Source organism: Enhydra lutris, unplaced genomic scaffold (genome assembly GCF_002288905.1).
Source record: "Enhydra lutris kenyoni isolate GAN:26980312 unplaced genomic scaffold, ASM228890v2 scaffoldscaffold54, whole genome shotgun sequence".
NCBI classification, from domain to species: domain Eukaryota; kingdom Metazoa; phylum Chordata; class Mammalia; order Carnivora; family Mustelidae; genus Enhydra; species Enhydra lutris.
This window is the reverse complement of record NW_019154138.1, coordinates 9,007,312-9,024,750: the sequence shown is the minus strand read 5'-3', so window position 1 is coordinate 9,024,750 and position 17,439 is coordinate 9,007,312. Positions and strand designations below refer to the sequence as shown.

Below are 17,439 nucleotides of genomic sequence, written 5' to 3'. Positions count from 1 at the left end.
GATGTGCTTTCATACCTGCTTTCCGGCAAAACTCTGAAAGTCTGATAGTGGGGAAACAGGAACTCTCAACAGTCCTGGAGGGATGGAGAGTCTCTGGGAGACTACTTGATGTGTGTAGTAGAACTGAGGGTGCAATTGGTGGGCACTGTCGCTGGGCCCCCTCAGAGCCTCAGAGCCAGCTCTCACTCAGCCTTACCGTTCCGCGATGGAGAGTGCCATGTTCTTCAGCCTCTCCTTGTTGGACTGTGGTGCACTGATCTGGGGGACGACGGGGCTGAGTAGCTTGTTCATCAGCTCCAGCACCTTGTCAGCATTCTGCTCAGTTGTTTTAAAATTAAAGAAGGAATCGGTTAAATAATCAGTAAAAGAGAAAAGGAAAACCAAAATAACCTGAAGAAGGAACTTTCTGATATGATGGATAAAAACGGTTCTGTATCTTGTTCTGGATGATGGTTACAGATATATACCCACGGAAAATTCGCCAAGCTGTACACTTAATGTTTGTACATTTTTCTACATTTTAATTAGAACCCAATCAAAACATCTTTAAATTTAAGAAGATGAATTATAAACCTTCTTTTGGCCTACTTTTCTCAGTTTATAAAAAAAAAGAACATAATCTTTTTTAGGCCACACAATGATCAGCAGTCACCATATGTTCTTAATGTCGAAATACTTATTCTAGTTCTCTCAAAACGCCTCAGCTGTCATTTCCTTCCTTAACACACAGTGTTCACCAGCATGTCTGTGGCTACCAGAAGGGTAAGCAGGAAGGCATTTTCACCCAAAGTTTCACCATCGAAATGTGATGGATGTTTATTTTGCTGCCAAATGAGACTAGAGCTCACAGCCTGCAGGATATCCTTGCAATATGTTACTCCTGTTTGGCCAGAAATACCTTATGGGCAGAAATAATTCTGTAAAATGGGAATTTCGCCCTGACCAGATCACTGGCTGCCTAAGCACTAGGAGACAATGCCTCAGCAGGACAGTGGTATGATACAGCAGTGCGTCGTCAAAACGTTTGTGCATTTCATGCCAAAAGGCTGGCAAATCTATTAAGTAAGGAGAAGGAAAAGGGCACATTTTACCTTGGCAAGGTCATAGAGCTTTGCTGCTTCTTCAAAAAGTCCTTTATTTTCTGCCACGGAAGCAACTTTGTTGATAATAGGCTTTGTGTCGCTAGTAAACTTATCTATGACTCCAGGCTGACAAGACAAATTATGAAGGGGGAGGAGGAGAGAGACAGGAGCACAGAGCTGTTATTTTAAACACAGAGAAGCAGGTGGGACCTGAAAACTACTTTTACTGAAAATGCTTGCCCTGGGCAATGCATATATGTCATCAGCTAGACTCTGGCTTTCTTGAAGATGTAAGATCCTATTAAACACATGAAAGGGACCAAGGAAAGGACACATGGAGCAAGAGACTCAGGCAGCACAGAGGAGCCAGCAATAAGACATCTGTGCTTGTTAATTGTCCAAAATGATCCAGAGGGTAGGTGAAATAGCCAATGATCTTACATTTGCTGATGAGTGGGCACTAGGTGGAAAAAATCAGGAGGCTCACATAAAATATCGGAAAGACTTTGGATTTCCTTTCTAAGACAGATGGCAAGAAACTCAGCGCTGAAAAAATATATGGCAAGGGGTGTCAGGCTATTTTTTAAAAAGATCACCATCCACAATCACCAGCAGCCAATGGTCAGGAGCATGTAAGAGGCCTTAGGAAGCACAGAAGAGCTAGGGTGGCCTGCTCCTTCTACTATGGAGGCAGCACAGAAGAAGAGTGAAGAGCATGGGCTCTGGGGTCAAATTCCAGTTCCCCTTCCTACCAGCTGTGTGATCCCAAGAAAATGAGCCTCTTTTGCCTCCATTTCCTCACTTGAAAAGCACCTTGTTGGATTATCATCATGGTGGCTAAATCAGAAAACACCTGTACAGCATTCAGCACAGTGCCTGGCCAATGTCACTGCACAAGAAGCATGGCCATTGTCACCGGCACGGTCACTGGCCTTTCTTCTGAGCTGGAGAGTGTGAGCCCTGTGAACTCATCCTGAGATTGCTGGGTCAAAGCCACCCATTTTTACCAGTGAGGAAAGTGAGTCTCTGAGAGAGGCCGGTGTCTCCCCAGGGCCACAGGGAGAATGCCAGAGGCGGATAAGGACTGGTTTCTGACACCCAGGCCTCTGCCCCTCCTCTAGGCCTCCCCAAGAGTGTGACAGGGCACGGGGAATCACTAAGGCTCACAGGCACAGCTGTATCTCTGGGGTCCGTGTGAAGTTCTGAGCCCTCACAAACCACCTTCTGAGAGAGGTCAAGCACATTGCTAACTTTGCTATCTGGGGACAGGAGGTGCACTAAACAATTTCTTTCCTTGCATATTTTCTGAGCCAAGAATGGCAGAAATGTGGTCTTCTCGGCTCCAAAAATGGCAGGTATGAGCAGATGAGTCCTTGGGACTTAAAAAAGCCATCTAATCAGAGCACCTGGCTGGCTTTTCAGAAGAGTGTGTGATTCTTGATCTCTAGGTTGTGAGTTCAAGCCCTCCATTGAGTGTAGAGATTACTAACGACCAAAAAGCTACCTCATCATCAATTTATATATTTTACAGAGAAATATAAATGTGTGTTAAAATCAAGGGCATTATTTGTGGCCTGTGATTTTCATTCTTCGGTTTTTAAACCAAGTAATTTCATTCAGATTTGCATCTTGAGTCCTGAAGTCTAACTACATTCTTTTGACAATTATACAACCCTAACTGCCAACCAACATATCACTAAGGGTGCATTTAACCCACCTTTCTACTTCCATCATTCTCTAGTTTCCCAAGGATCATATCGAACTGTGGAGACAAAAAGTTTACTCAATTTACTGGAAAAGAATATATGCATAAGCCCCGATTCTCTGGAGATGTAGGAGGGGGAAGAAAAGAGGGGAGGTAGGAAGAGTTTTACATAAACCAGGACGCAGTGAGATTGAATCAGTATTTTCATTATCAGAAACCAAGAAACCCAAGAGAATGGAAACCCCCTGGACCATATCCAGCACAGCCATGCTGCGGGCACCACACAGTAGCATGTGCATGTGCACTGCAAATTGTGGGTGGGAGAGAAGAGAGACTGACATACCTCTCGACTTTCTATCACAAGCTCACTCACGCAGCGCAAAAACATGTTTTCTCCTTGACTATCTTTCTCGTCCCTGGAAGGGGACAAAAGCAACGTGGTTTCTGGCATGGCCTTGAGGCTTCTGATAGTCCTCAGGATGCCAGAAACCAAAACCAGCTCAAGTAAATGGTCAAAATTGAGTTTTACCTGAGGAAGTAGAAGTACTGGAGCGCCTCCCTTGGGTCTGTCGACTCAAACTTGCGGGTGTAGAGCATAAGTAGCCGCACAAAGTTCAGCCGCCGGACGCAGGGAGGGTCGCCAGGCTCGTGGCTGACTGCACCATGGGGGACAGACACGGTCACACCCACACTGCCCCTATGACCCAGCAGCCAGGGGCTACAGGAATCCAAACCCCCAGCAGCATCTAGTCCTGCAGCCTGGCCAACACTTGCCAATAAGCTTCAGTCCCCTGCCCTCCATTTCTTTCCACAGAGTGTGGGAAATGACATTTTACAGTAAATTGCTAGAACACTGGTCTCTGGTTATGGCGTGTGCTCTGGGGCGATTGTGCTGCACCGCTAAGAAATTTGTAGGCCTTCATCCACATTTTTCTCCTGCCTCTCTTCTGACTCTCCCCTCCCACCCAGGCAGTCATTCAAAGAAGGGGGCTGCTAGGGTGTCCAGTTAGGGCCGTAATGGGAATATGACTCCCGACTCTAGGGACTGTGTCTTCCACTCCCATTGAACAGGGAGCCTGACTGGCCACGGGGCTGGCCGTCTGTACAGTGCTGTCTACAATGCTCCAGAAGGATTCGGACTGTTGGCCCAGATCCCTGCCGGCTGCAGTTACGTGTCTGCTGCCGCCCGATGGGGGGTATGTTAGGGTGACGCCATTGTGGACAAACACTCACGGAGCTGAGCACTCTGTCCCGAGGATTTTAAAAGCAGCTTCAGCTCGAAGAGCACCAGCGCCACGTGGACAGCATGGCAGCGCAGCCGCTCCATGCGGAAGAGGAAAGCAATGGCAGCTTCGAACTGCGCCGTCAGGAAGAGGACTTGGAAGTAGAGGAAGGGTTGCTGGTTCACCGTGAAGTGGGACTCGCCTGTGGGCCAGGAAGACAAAGCGGACTCAGGAGTCAGACAATCAGCAGCCCCGACCCCAGGCAGAAGCCCTTGCTGGAGGGATGAAGGGGCCCTGGCAGACATGGTGGACTGCCGTGGGAACCATGACCTGGCTCCAGAACCTTCTCCAGCCCTCACAACACAACTGTCAAGTAGGGTCATGCTGTAAAACCCAGACCACCTGCACTAGGCGGGACAGCAAGAGAGTACAGGCCCTTAAAATGCTACATAAAAGAGGCTGTTGCTCCCCTTCACCCTGGTAAGAGTCACTCAAAACAAGGAGAGGAAGGAAGATTTCAAAGAGGCTTCCGATCACTCAGATTCACGGGTGTGGGAATTCAACAAATGCTGACCACGGGTTGTGATCTTTTCTTCCCAGAATTCTTACCCAGTGAGGAGGGGGAGCTACTTCCCCCTCATCTGTGCTCAGGTAAGGACATTACGAGACCCACAAAGAAGTAACAGCCAAGTCCTTGCTGTGTCTGTCCCCGAGCAAAGGTCTACCGGGGCAGTTCAAAGAACTAGGGAGAAGAGCTTATGGCATAGGACTGTATTAGTCACATGCACTGCTAAAGCTCACAAGGCCTCTAGCTAAATTTAACAATCACTGTTTTGTTGTGTTTTGTTGTGTTAGGCTTTGAAGATCCAGAGTTCAGAGATGAAGGACCTTCCCAGAGGAGAGCTAAGTTGTGACCTTAGGGTGACCAGACAGAGAAGGTGGTTCTGTTCAGGATATCTTACCATAGTCTTCCAACAACTGTTTCTGGAACTGTGAAAGCGTGAGTCTGTCTTGTGGAGAGCTGGTGCCGTCATCGAAACACACTTGGTTCAACTAAACCCCCAAGAGAAACACACGCATTGGTACAAATTACTTCCTGAGCCAGGCGTGCAGAGCTGTGGCTGCTCGGCAGCTCAAGGCTGTGCTAATGGCCGTGGTGACTGACGGGGAATCAGACAACAGAAAACGGGGTCAGGAGACAGGAAATCTACTAGCCCTGCAGCCTGCTGGCATCACACATTAAGCAGGTACGAGCTGCGTGCAGAACGTGAGCAGAGGGAAGGGGTGAATGCCCTGCTCAGGCAAGGGAAGCAGCGCCTGCCTTCAGCCACAGGTAGTCCTCGGTCTTGTCAGCTACTTCGCTCTGGTTGTCAGTGATGTCACATCTGCCAATGATGCAGTACACAGCCCGCTTGTAGGGGTCTGTGTTGTTCCTGAGGGCCCTGCGATAATGCAGTCGGAGCTTGTTCTCCGTGGCTGGGGACAACCTAAAGACACAAAGGAACACAGAGATCCACATAATCACTAAAGACCCTCAAGGGCATCTGAAAGCATCCTAGGCCCCAACACGTAACAGAGCTAGGAAGGCTTCCTTCACAGACACTGACCCCAACTGTAGCCCCTGGGTACCTCACTATTTTGACCCTCCATGCCGCTACCAGCACTTGCATCTCCTTGCCTACCTACCATCTTCCTCCAGTCAAGACCTTCAGGGAAAGGTGAGAAATGCTGGGGAATTAATACTCCAGCCCACTCTGCAGCAGTCCTCAAGCCGTGATGGACAAGAGTGAGCCCTTCCCTTACCTGTCTTAGCTCCCCTCTGGCCTCCTCACTCCCTTGTACATGTCAGATCACCTCCCAAATAAACTAGTTACACTCAAATCCTTGTCTCAGGGTCTTCTTCTAAGGAAACCCTAAGCCATGAACCCGCACTAGGGTTCTCTACTATAAGCAAGACAGGGGCTTATGGTTTAAGATGATCTCTGGACATGGCATTATTGACCCTACCTAAAAAACTACTTGAAAAGTATCTCTAGTACTCCACAGGAGAAAATGGAGTGACCACCATTTTCTCCTTCAGATACACATACGTATATTTAAAATTGGATTTGAATGAGTAAGAACTGAAGTCTAATTACGTTAACAAAATCCAGAGAAAAATTAATCCCTAGCAGTTCCTTAATGGAAGAGAACTAAAGACAAACAGAAATACCCCCCTCGCTTACATTTCAAAATTACTAACTTCTCATTCTAGCCTTCGAGCTACAAAGTATGTGGCAACATTTTCATAGTGGGCCAACTGGAAAAGCACCAAATGTTAAATGAAGTGGAATACAACAGCTTCATTTTATAAAGCATGCTTGAAATGCCTGGGATCTACAGAGTAAGTCAAATCACGCTCCCAACCACAGTCCCTCCCATTGGTACAGAGAAATCCCCAACACACACACGTAAGTCTAGACAGCAGTATCAGAACGGTGCTCTTTTAATGTTCTCAACTGCTATTCCCAAGACAGCTCCACTTGCTTTCTAAACTTCATTTTTTTTTTCTAGGCAGGAGCTTATTCTGAGCCATGCACGGGTCAAAGGGCAACGCCAGTGGAGGCTGCCCTGCTGACTCCACGTGGCTTCTTCTGGATGCATCATCTCATTCACCATACCTTCTGTCCTTGCTGTTCATGTACTCCTGGAACCAGGTTTTAAACTCTCCCAGCTGGTGCTGGGCTCGGTTAACCACCTGTGAAGCGGCAAACAGGTCCCCACAGCGCATGCAGTAATAAATTAATGCCCACACAGGATGGCCTTCCACCTCTCCATCCTAGAAGAGGAAAGATGCTCAAATAAACAGGCAAACGAAGCTGGCTGGCGGCTTTCTGATGCACTCACCTCTCCTCACATTAAAGTCATTTCGGTTTCAAAACAACCCTGCTAGGTGTGGACCATTAACAGCATCCTCCCTTCCTGTTTTACAAACAAGGAAACTGAGGCAAAGGGATGTGAAGTAACCTGTCCAAGGTAAGCTGGTCTGGCTGTAAACGCAGTCTGGCTGTAAAGCTTTTCCTCAAGAGCATTACATGCCCCAGGTGACTGACAGCCAGCCTGTGGGTTCAGCATAGAATTCTAGTAGCCAGTATCTAGATGACATGTTCTGTCACAATTCACAGACACTCATCCTTGCAAACCCCACAGAGCAAGGGCTGAAGATGTTTACTGAGCAATAAGAGACCATCAATATTGCACTTGAGTCTATAAAATGTTCACTACTGAGACCAGTCAGATGGCTACTGGCACTCTCATTCATTCCTCAGTTCATCCACTGATTGAGTATTTGGTTTCAGACACGGTATTAGGCAGGCACTGGGGAGCTGAGAAGGCAGCCCCATTCCCAGTCTCCCAGAACTTGAGCTTCTCTATCCTCAAACTGGTTTTGTCATCATGTTGGCAGCCTGTGATTACTTTTCTCTCCACTTCTCCCCAACTCCTCCAGACAGGTGGGTCTCAGATTTCCTTTCTCGGTCCCTCAACTGCTCCCCCGACTGGACTCTTTCTAAAACCGGATCCAATTGTGTCACTTCTAAACCCCTTTGAGCTCTTTACACTGGTACTCCAGACCTACACCTGATGGCCAGATGTCTGCCAAGCCATGCCACACAACTGATACACGAGATACCCTTTCCTGCCTCCACGTACGTGTCCATGCCGTTCCTCCACTTGAAATACCCTTTTCCAAGACCTCTGGCAGAAGAACCCCTATTCTTTGAGGGCAGTGTGAACCCCATATCCTTTACCAAGATAGCCTCCTCTGTATCCCACCACCCTTGGTACAAAGCTCCAGTTTAGTCCCTTGCACATGGTATAAAAAACTGTAATTCCCCCAACTGGACTAGGGGCTGAACAGTCATATTCTAGGAACTATATCTAACTCCAATCTTTCAGATGTCTGAGCCAGCAATCTCAACAGTCACCCCTGACACTGCCGGTCACACCCACATCCAAGTCTTCAACAAGTCCTACAGGGCCTCCTTTCCAAATACATCAAGAATCCAGTGACATCCTCCCCCCCACCCTGTGTCTTCCCTCGCTCTGACCTAAGCAGCCACCCCCAGCCCAATACTAGCCTCCCAAGGCTCCCGAGCCTTCCTCCTAGCCCCATACTCTTTGCCATACAGCAGTTTACACATGTCAACTTCATTTTAACTGCAAATGCCTATCTGAGAGAGACTGCTGCAGATATGTAACTCATCACACAGAGAAAGATGCCAGTACCTGAAGTCCAGGCAAGGGAGCCGGAAGTTTGATGTTCAAGAAACTTCGAACCAATTGGTAAGTCCCAGGCACCCCGCCTAGCTGGGCCTGATGCAAGTTTCCAAAGACAGTCACAAGGGTATAATTCTTATAACTGGAAATATTGAAAAGAAAAAAAAACGAGAGAGGTTGAAAACACATATATGTATCTGTGTACCCGCTACATCCATGCCATTAGACTGTGCACTGCACAGGCAGGGCCTGGACTTCCAACCTCACACAGAAGAGGAAACCATGCAGGTGAAGCAAACTGTATCATCTGTTCAGTGGGGAGCAAGCCATTGTAAAGATTTCTCATCACTGTGGATACTCAGAGGAGTCCCTAGAGGAACATAACTGTTGGCTTCCAATGCATTAAGGCCTAATATGCAGATTGCTTCCGCTCACAGCTGAATGCTTTGGTGGATTCTTTTTAAATTTTTTATCTTGAAAAATTTCAAACCTACAAAAAATTAGAAGAACAGCCCAATGAATGCTCATATACCCTTTACCTAGATTCAGCACTGTGAACATTTGTGTACACATTTTTTCTCTAAGTAGATTATGTACATATACATACATACATACACACATACATATATATACCCACTTCTCTTCTGAACCATTTGAAATCCATAAAAACAAAACAAAACAAACCCTTCTGCAAAAATACAGAAATAAGGGGCTACCTCATCTGTAAACACTGCACCATATATCTCCAAAGAATGAGAACATTTCCCTACCCAACCTCAACACCATTATGACACCAAGAAACCGAAGAGTAATACAACATTATTATCTAAAATATAACCCACACTCAAATTTCCCAGTAACGTCCTTCATAGTGTGTGTGTCTCTCTCACATCCAGGATTCAAGCGAGGAAATGTGCGGCACATAGGTGTCCTGCTACTTCCAGTTCTTTTAATCTAGGGCAAACCTACAACCCCTTTTCACAACACTGACCTTTTAAAAAGAATCCAGGCCAGCTGAATGGTAGCATGTCCTACAAGCTGGACAATTTCCTCGTGATTTGATTCAGATTCAATTTTTTTGCCAAGAATCCCACACAGCAGATGCTGGTACTGCCCACGGAGCCCCACCACTGGGCAGGTAATAGTCGGTTTGATCACTTGGTTAAAACTGTCATTCACCAGACTTCACCGCTGTAAAAGTACCTTTCTCTCTGAAACTGGTAAGTACCCTGTGGGTAATACTTAGGAGTCGTGGATATTCTGTTTACCAACAATCTTCTACCCAATACTTTCAGTTTCCATTGCTGCCCCTGCTGAACCAATTATCACACTGATGGCTGCCAATGATTTTCTATCATTCCCTCTTCGCTTATTTGCTAGCATGCATTTTTAAGCCCTGCAGATCCCTAAAATCTGTACCATCTTTAAAGTGCTTCCACACTAAGATGAAATGGTTCTAGTTATAGATACCCAAATGTGGGGTTAATATAATAAAGAACTTTCTAAATATATTTCTTATCCAAAGCAAAACAGACTGACTCAAAGTCAGGTGCTCCATATGCACAAAGATATTCAATACTGGATTAAGTAAAATAACAGAGTATGTGAGAGAGACACAGAGAGAGAAACATCTAAATGTCAATTACCCCCCCAAAAAAAAAAAAAAAGACTCAATGGAATTTGACAGTTACCAAAAATTATACTGACAAAGAATTAAAAAAGCAAACTACATAAAACCACATATTGTACACATTTGGCTCATAAGTATAAAAAGAAAATAAAACAAAATATTCATATATCAAAAACGGGGGAAAAGGAAATTGAAAAGGTACAGGAGCCTCTAGGTGTGGCATAGGGGGCCTCTCCCCTTTCTGCAGGCCTTTTGGCATTTCCCTCAATTTCTATAATAAGCACGTAGCATTCTTATAATGAAAAATAGACAAAATTCAATTTAACAAATGTAGTGAGTTCCCCCATCACTGGAAGTATTTAAAAGCAGAGTCTGGGAAAGAGATTAGAGAACCAAATCCTGTGGCAGCTGGGACAAATGGATACCCACTACAGTCTCTTCTGACTTAAATTAAGACAACCCATGTGCTGATAAAGGCCCAAGTTAAAGAAGCAGGCTGAATTCCTTTAGGGCTTGAGAAAAATATAGCCTCCTGTTTCAAATTTGGAATGCAGCAGGGAACAGATCAACCAACCCTGTATTTTCTCAGTATTTTCAGCCTTACATGTAAAAATCATTTGGGACTGGGTCTACTTTGCCATGCTGTCAGTAGATCTGCATTGGCAAAAATTCTTTTAAAAAGTGAGTATAACTGGAGCACCTGGGTGGCTCAGTCGATTAAGGGTCTGACTCTTGATTTTGGCTCTGGTCATGATCTCAGGGTCGTGGGATCAGGCCCCGCATCAGGCTCCACACGGAGTGTGGGTCTGCTTAGGACTCTCTCTCCTTCCCCCTCTGTACCACCCCCCAAAACTCACTCTCTCTAAAAAATAAAAAAAAAAAAAAATAAATAAAAAAGAATATGATTATCTTGAAATAGTCCTTTTATCAAAAGAGAACAATGAATTCTTAAAAAACATGCCTCGGGGCACCTGTGTGGCTCAGTGGGTTAAAGCCTCTGCCTTCAGTTCAGGTCATGATCCCAGGGTCCTGGGATCGAGCCCCACATCGGGCTCCCTGCTTGTGGTAGGCCTGCCTCCCCCCCCTCTCTGCCTGCCTCTCTGCCTGCTTGTGATCTCTGTCAAATAAATAAATAAAATCTTAAAAAAAAACAAAACAAAACATGCCTCGAGGGAGTGATGCCACTAGAATGAAAGGACCATAAGGTTACAATAACTGTGGACAGGAAACTTGCAAGCAGCTCCAGTGCTGCCAAAGGAATTAAGGGAAAAAAACAATTTAAAAAACAAAATTAAATAAGTGAAGTGAAAAGAGTAATAAATGAAATGGGATGACTTACCAGATACAAAACCAAGGAATGCTTGATACCACTGGTAAAGTCAAGCATGAATGTTAAGGAGTAGATTTACTAAAGAAAAAGTGGTCATGAGCAGTCATATACCCATTAAAAAAAAAAACAAAAAACAAAAACCAACCAACCCTAAAGATTCTTATATAGTCTAAGAAATTTGGACTCTTTTGCTACATATAGCAGTACTACAATATAATATACATCAGGATCTTTATGACTGCAGACCAATAACCAAAACTTACATTACAAACATTTAGCAAAAGCCTAACAGAATACTTTATAAACTCTTTTGTACCAACGCAAAAAAGAATAAAAACAAAACAAAACAAAAACATCTGGAGGTCTGGATTTTTCTTAACAAGGGAATGGAAGCTAGTGAGTTTATGTTTGATGGTGTTCATCTCAGGTAGCAATTGTATAATTACTACAGCATTCGGTATAAAAACCTATTCTCTGTGGTACCAATTCTGAACTAACTCAGCTCATTGACAAGGAAATCTAGGACTTTCTAACAAGGATTATTTTGTTGCTAAAGGGCACTGGCAGCTACACAGGCTCACTGGACAGAGCCGCCATTTAGCAAGTGTATTCAACCCTGCTTTCTCTTTTCCAATGAGCAGAGAGGGGCCCAGCAGCCTGCCTCTGAAATAAAGACGGTCTGTTGCACACTCATGACAACCCCTGCCGGCAAATTCAGAGCTGGAAGGAGTGTCCTCAGGGAGGAAGGAGTGGCACGGGCCCTACCAGTGAAGGGGACAATAGTTAAGAGTACAAGGGCAAAGGCACAACCCCTTGGTGACCAACTCCAGTGAGTGAAGAGGTGGCAAAGCGACCCAGGCACAAATCACAGGCATTAGCAGCTGGGAAGGATCCAGAAACATAGGGATTAACAGAATAGAGCCAGAAGGAAAATAAAGGTTCATGGACTGTTCCTAAGGCTTGAAGGTGGTAATATTGCCAGGTATAAAACTTAAAATGCTCAGAGAAAACCTTAGGAACAGGATCCTGACCTAAGGCTGTGGCCTAATAATCCTGATGTCTCCATACTGAGGGTCAGAGAGCAAAGAAAGAGAAAATGAAAAGTCTAACAGCACTCCCACTGGCCATTTTATACTGCTACAGACCCAGCGCTGGCAAAGCAGCGCTTCTCAAAGCAGGACTGGCTCTCGCTATGGAGCCCTCAGCCTGAGACTGCGGAAGGCCTGAGAATGCGCTGACTTGTGGGGACTGTGAAGCCAGCCGCGCCCACGGCCGCCTTACCTCTGCTCGAGGTATGCCAAGGCCTGCCTCACGAACTCCATGCGCACCTCCACGCTGCTGCGGCTCTTCAGAGCATCGCTCGCCGGCACCAACAACACATCTGTCATTTGTTTCACCATGGTCCACAGGTCAGAGATATTCTGCACGTAAAGGAGACTGCACGTGACAATGCTGCAGGGCCGGAGAAGCAGCCTGGCTCTTCACGGCTCTGAGCTCAGAGGTAGAGAAGGCAAGGCAAGGGAGAGGTTACCAGCTTCCATCTGAGGCCCACAGGCTTAAGCTCGCACGCAAGACACACCTCAGCCCTGCCGCGTGCCCCGGTCCCCAGCCGGCTTTCAGAGCACTGACTGTGCCAGGTCCGCCATAACCACCCACAGGATGAAGACCGCACAACAGTAAAAGCAACACTGAATCCCAGGGGGTCATCCCTCACAGAGGGTGAATACATGTATGATTGTCCAAAGCCCTAGAAGTTTCAACTCAAGTAGCTTCATTTCAGTCCTTACAAGGTTGTCTGAGTTTCTTAAGGCTTAAAATACAGAGTTTAACCTAAATAATATAGGTTTTGTCTCCCAGAGACTCTCCAGGGGCCACTGGTCTGACCCCACCTTCGTGTCTCAGCCTCCCATCCTCCTTCCCACCCACTCCCTTCAAGAGACGCCTCCATGCCAGCCTCCCAGGACAGGAACGCCATTCTCTCCATGTTATCACCACACAGATGGGACTCCCTCTCCCCAGAATCCTCCTGGCTGTAAATCTCTCCTTAAAAATGGATTCCCTAAATGCTCTGCAGTATTCTAAAGTTAAGAATCCTGGAAGACAGCACTGACTGGAGAAAAGCAGGTGTACACTTTTTCCAAAGGAGGAGAGAAAATCCTGTTCTGTCTCCCACAGAAACTAAAACTGTAGAAAATCCACCCAAATGTGACTCTTTCTAGGTGGTGAGATGGTAGATGGATTCTTAACTTTTTTCTTTGGATTTACTTGCACTGCTTTATATTTTACTATCTTAAAAAAAAAAAAAAATCAGAGGCATCTTTAAGGACCATAATCCTCCTCCTCCTCCCCATCTGTGTATGAGTATTTGCTTCCATTATATCCTTCTCTCCTTTTCCCATTCCTCCTGGCCACCTACCCATCCACCCATCCATTCACTTTCTTCCCCCCGGGGGGGAAAAATTGGCCACAGATAAGAACTGGGGGACAGGAATAAGCAATAAAGATGGGGAGTCAGGGCAGAAGGGAACGAGTCGCCTACAAGCATGCACCTAAAGACCACGTTTGAGTAATGCTGAAGGGGCTCCCTGATGTGAAAACCACATCACCTTTATAGTTCGGCTCATGCAGAACGGTCTGGTAGTTTGAGGAGGAAAACTGGTGAGGGAACAGTTGAGTCCTGACTGGACTTCAAAGCAATACAGCTCAGGGAGACCTCCTGTGACCATTAATTGATCCCGGCTGGGCCTTCTAAAGATGCATTAAAAATACATGTACATGGCATCATCATCAAAATCCACCCAAAGTTATTTAAAATAAAACTCTGAAGGACAGTTAACATTTTATTCCACGGAGCAGGGCGTCTCTTGAGCACAGCTCTGCACCGTCAGCGAGCTGCTAATCCCATCTGAACAGCAGACGCGGCATTTCTCCCTGGGTTAGCTCCGGGCACTACCTTATCATCCAGCTCTGCCACCGAAGCACAGAGTTCCACCAGGTTAGGCTGCAGGTGTCCATTTACAATCTTCTCGTTATAGATATAAATCTGAAATGAAAAGCAAAATAAATGGCACAATTTCTATTTTCTCCTCTCCTTTTTAAAACCCCTTGAGGTAGTTCTGAAGCCGGCTTCTGCCCAACGGTCAGGAGAAGCTTCGGACAACCTTTCCTTCCTCAGTATGGCTGAGCCATCCATTCTGTCTGGAGGGCGAGGCCTCTGGCCAGCTTCCCAGATATGCCTTTGAAATTCATGCGGCAGCACCAACACAACAAAGAGAGCTGCTACCTTGGCCTTCCTAAGAGCTGAAGAGTGGAAGGAGGGTGGTCTTGGTAGAAGAGGACCACAGAAAATGCCGGGCCTCTCTGCCCACCAGACCCTCTGCCCCAGCAAGTGAGGGCCAAAGGGGAAGATGAGATAATGGGAAGACTTCCACTGCTGCTGCCAAAGAACCTGAAGCAGAGTCTGGTAATCCTTCTGGCAAAAGGACTGAAAGGCCCCAAGCCAGGGCTGGTGGACTGAGAGAGTAGTGTAGGCTGCAGCCCTCCACGTGGGTTAGAAGAGCAGCTGCTACATGTCTGGGGTACCAATTTCTCCAAGAAAGAATCCCTGCTCCTTAGGAACATTTTCTTTAAGAAAAAGTAACTACGTGATGTTTAAGGTATGGGAAAACCATTATTACTTCGATTTTTATTTTAAAAAAACTACAATAGTGATGGTAAAAACTTGTGGGTTCTATACTTTTTGCATCTGAAGTCCTTGTCCTACCAAGGACTGAACAAGGTAGTGAGATTAGACGAATCAGGACCCCACTGAACCTTATTTCCCTCTACTTTATCTGGGGAATGGTATCACATAGCCTCCAGGGGCATTACAAGGATGAAATAAAATGGTTTTTAAACTACAAGGTGGTGGTTATTCACTCAATGTGCATTTATCAGGAGCCTTCCCTTTGCAAAGTACTTTGTTCAACACAAAGATTCTCTCTCCACTGAAGGGGACAACCCTATAAAGAGATATATGACATGGTGTCCTAAATCTAGAAAATGTTAGTTTCATGGAGTCTTAATTTCAAAGATACAGAAGAGACACAGTTTCTCTACTCACAAGCTTATTATTTCATTAGACCTGAGCTCTGGTGGTGGCTGTGGCAATGGGAGGAGACATCCACATAACAAAGGTGAAATTTAAAGGATGGATGGGGCGCCTGGGTGGCTCAGTTGGTTAAGTGCCTGCCTTCAGCTCAGCTCATGATCCCAGGCTCCTGGGATCAAGTCCCTCATCGGGCTCCCTCAACCTGCTTCTCCCTCTGCCTCTTTCTCTCTGTCTCTCATGAATAAATAAATAAAATCTTAAAAAAAAAATAAAGGATGGAGATGCAGCAGGGAGAAAAAGAGAAATCTAAATCTGTTCCCTTCAATCTTGACACTATTTTGTGTGGAAGAACAACAAATGATAATGAAACACACAGGCAGCCAGCACTGTTTTACTCAAAAGGTCAATTCCAGGTTTGTCCTGTCTCCTCAGGGCAGTTTCAGTCCAACAGCCCCTGTGCTCACCACTGAGCATCTCAGTCCATCTCCATGCTACTGCATAACCATGATATACAACCAGAACCACAACCCCCAAAATACACGAGCTTCTCCAGGACCGTATCTGAGAGTGGTAAGTGCACCATGCTTACCAAAGCAGAAAAGCATTTAGAAAATTTCTATCAACAAGGGGTGAAGAAAGATTTCTCATAATACCATCAGCCTACCGGGTAACTCAGTTAATAGAGAACTCCATTCGCTAAGCAGTGCAATTACTTGAGGCTTTACTGTACATGGGCTACTGCCAAATGCAAAATGCGATGCGTTGGTCAGTGTAGAGGGCAGATTTCCATTTCCCTAAGTCAAATGTGAGGCATTTTGTTACCCAATTTGATGGAATTCTCCAGTGACCCAGGTAGTAAAATATTAACCAGTCCTCTGACTGAAAACCCAATTTGTTTTCAAGGTCTGACTTTCACACGAAATCACACGTTCTCTTTTACTCCCCAGAGTGTTCACATAAAATTTTCCTGGGTCTGATCTCTGAAGCATGCTCACCTGCCGGGCGTAGGCCATCTCAATGCTATCCAGAGAGCTTCGACCAGGGGGTCCCACATCACTGATGTAACTTGGCTGTAGGTAAATAAACATGCAGTGTTGTGATTAAGAACAGCATTTAATCATGTAAAGAAAAAAAAAATCTTACACTTGTTTTTAACAAAGCTATGAGAAGTCTCTTTCATACTAAGACTTCTTCAAAATGAGGGATTGAGGGGGTTTCAATAGGACAAAACTCTCATCCCATGAATACACAAGAAGAGAGCAGGCATGAGACCCAACTCAAAAAATGGGAGGCTAGATAGGCTGTAAGGATATCTCAATGACTGCTCCTGGAAATGCACATCTTTCCAACAATCGAATCAGTCTCAAGCCCCATTTCCACCCCATCCTCTCCCTCCATGTCTTCATACCAGTGAAGCCGTTATTATCTGTGGGCCTCCTGTTTCCATCAGTCATATCAGATAGCTGAGAGACTAAAGTGTAAAGGGTTACAATTCAGACATTTCTGATCCAAAGCCCACCCTAAGAGAACAGCTGCTGATTAACTTTATGTATCTGAAGACACAAAGCTGGTCTAAGTTGGGCAGACATTGATTCATTCAGCAAAACATTTGCAAAGCGCCCACCACATGCAGGGCTGTGTGCAAGTCCATCCCCAATGGGATGACAACAGGGCTGCCCATGGAGCCTGGCCCCAAAGAGCTTCCCATCTATGGGGAGAATTAGTCACAAACATATGGAAAAGTTTATTAGACTTTTTTTAAAGAAAGACTAAAGTTAATCTTGAGTTAAGCTTCGTTTCCTACTGTGAACAAGTATGGGTCAAAACTAGGTATATCCTATTAGGTATATTCTTAAATTTCTATATTAGTTTATACTATACTATAGCAAATTCTTTTATGTTTCTTCCATTGAAAGAAAATTCAATGCTGTATTCTCTAAAACAAAACCAAACAAAAAAAAAGGAGTTTAAAGCAAGCAGGTTTTCTGGGAAACCAACAGAAGACAGCAGCAAAACTTCTTGGCACTAGCAAAGCTGGCAAAAGGAGCATGTGTGTGGGCAAGTGCTGGGAGTAGGGTGCAGAGGAGAGGGGGAGGAGGCAGAAGGGTGAAGTTCTGAAGAG

At 45.5% G+C, this 17,439-nt stretch overlaps 1 protein-coding gene across 4 annotated transcripts in view; it reads right to left on the bottom strand.

Moving 5' to 3' along the window:
• LOC111157322 (nucleoporin 93) overlaps nt 1–17,439 on the bottom strand; it is a 109,997-nt gene that overhangs the window by 6,112 nt on the left and 86,446 nt on the right. For 2 of the 4 annotated variants that reach the window (XM_022518634.1, XM_022518637.1), the window contains 13 exons: nt 16,313–16,387; nt 14,181–14,270; nt 12,509–12,648; nt 8,277–8,409; nt 6,671–6,828; nt 5,332–5,497; nt 4,973–5,063; nt 4,021–4,212; nt 3,317–3,443; nt 3,131–3,203; nt 2,800–2,844; nt 1,092–1,208; nt 197–315 (listed from right to left, as the gene is read on the bottom strand). In XM_022518634.1, the coding sequence (XP_022374342.1) occupies nt 197–315; nt 1,092–1,208; nt 2,800–2,844; nt 3,131–3,203; nt 3,317–3,443; nt 4,021–4,212; nt 4,973–5,063; nt 5,332–5,497; nt 6,671–6,828; nt 8,277–8,409; nt 12,509–12,648; nt 14,181–14,270; nt 16,313–16,387 (1,526 nt within the window). The remainder of the gene's footprint in view (nt 1–196; nt 316–1,091; nt 1,209–2,799; nt 2,845–3,130; nt 3,204–3,316; nt 3,444–4,020; nt 4,213–4,972; nt 5,064–5,331; nt 5,498–6,670; nt 6,829–8,276; nt 8,410–12,508; nt 12,649–14,180; nt 14,271–16,312; nt 16,388–17,439) is intronic. The other 2 variants (XM_022518635.1, XM_022518636.1) reach the window with 2 other exon arrangements.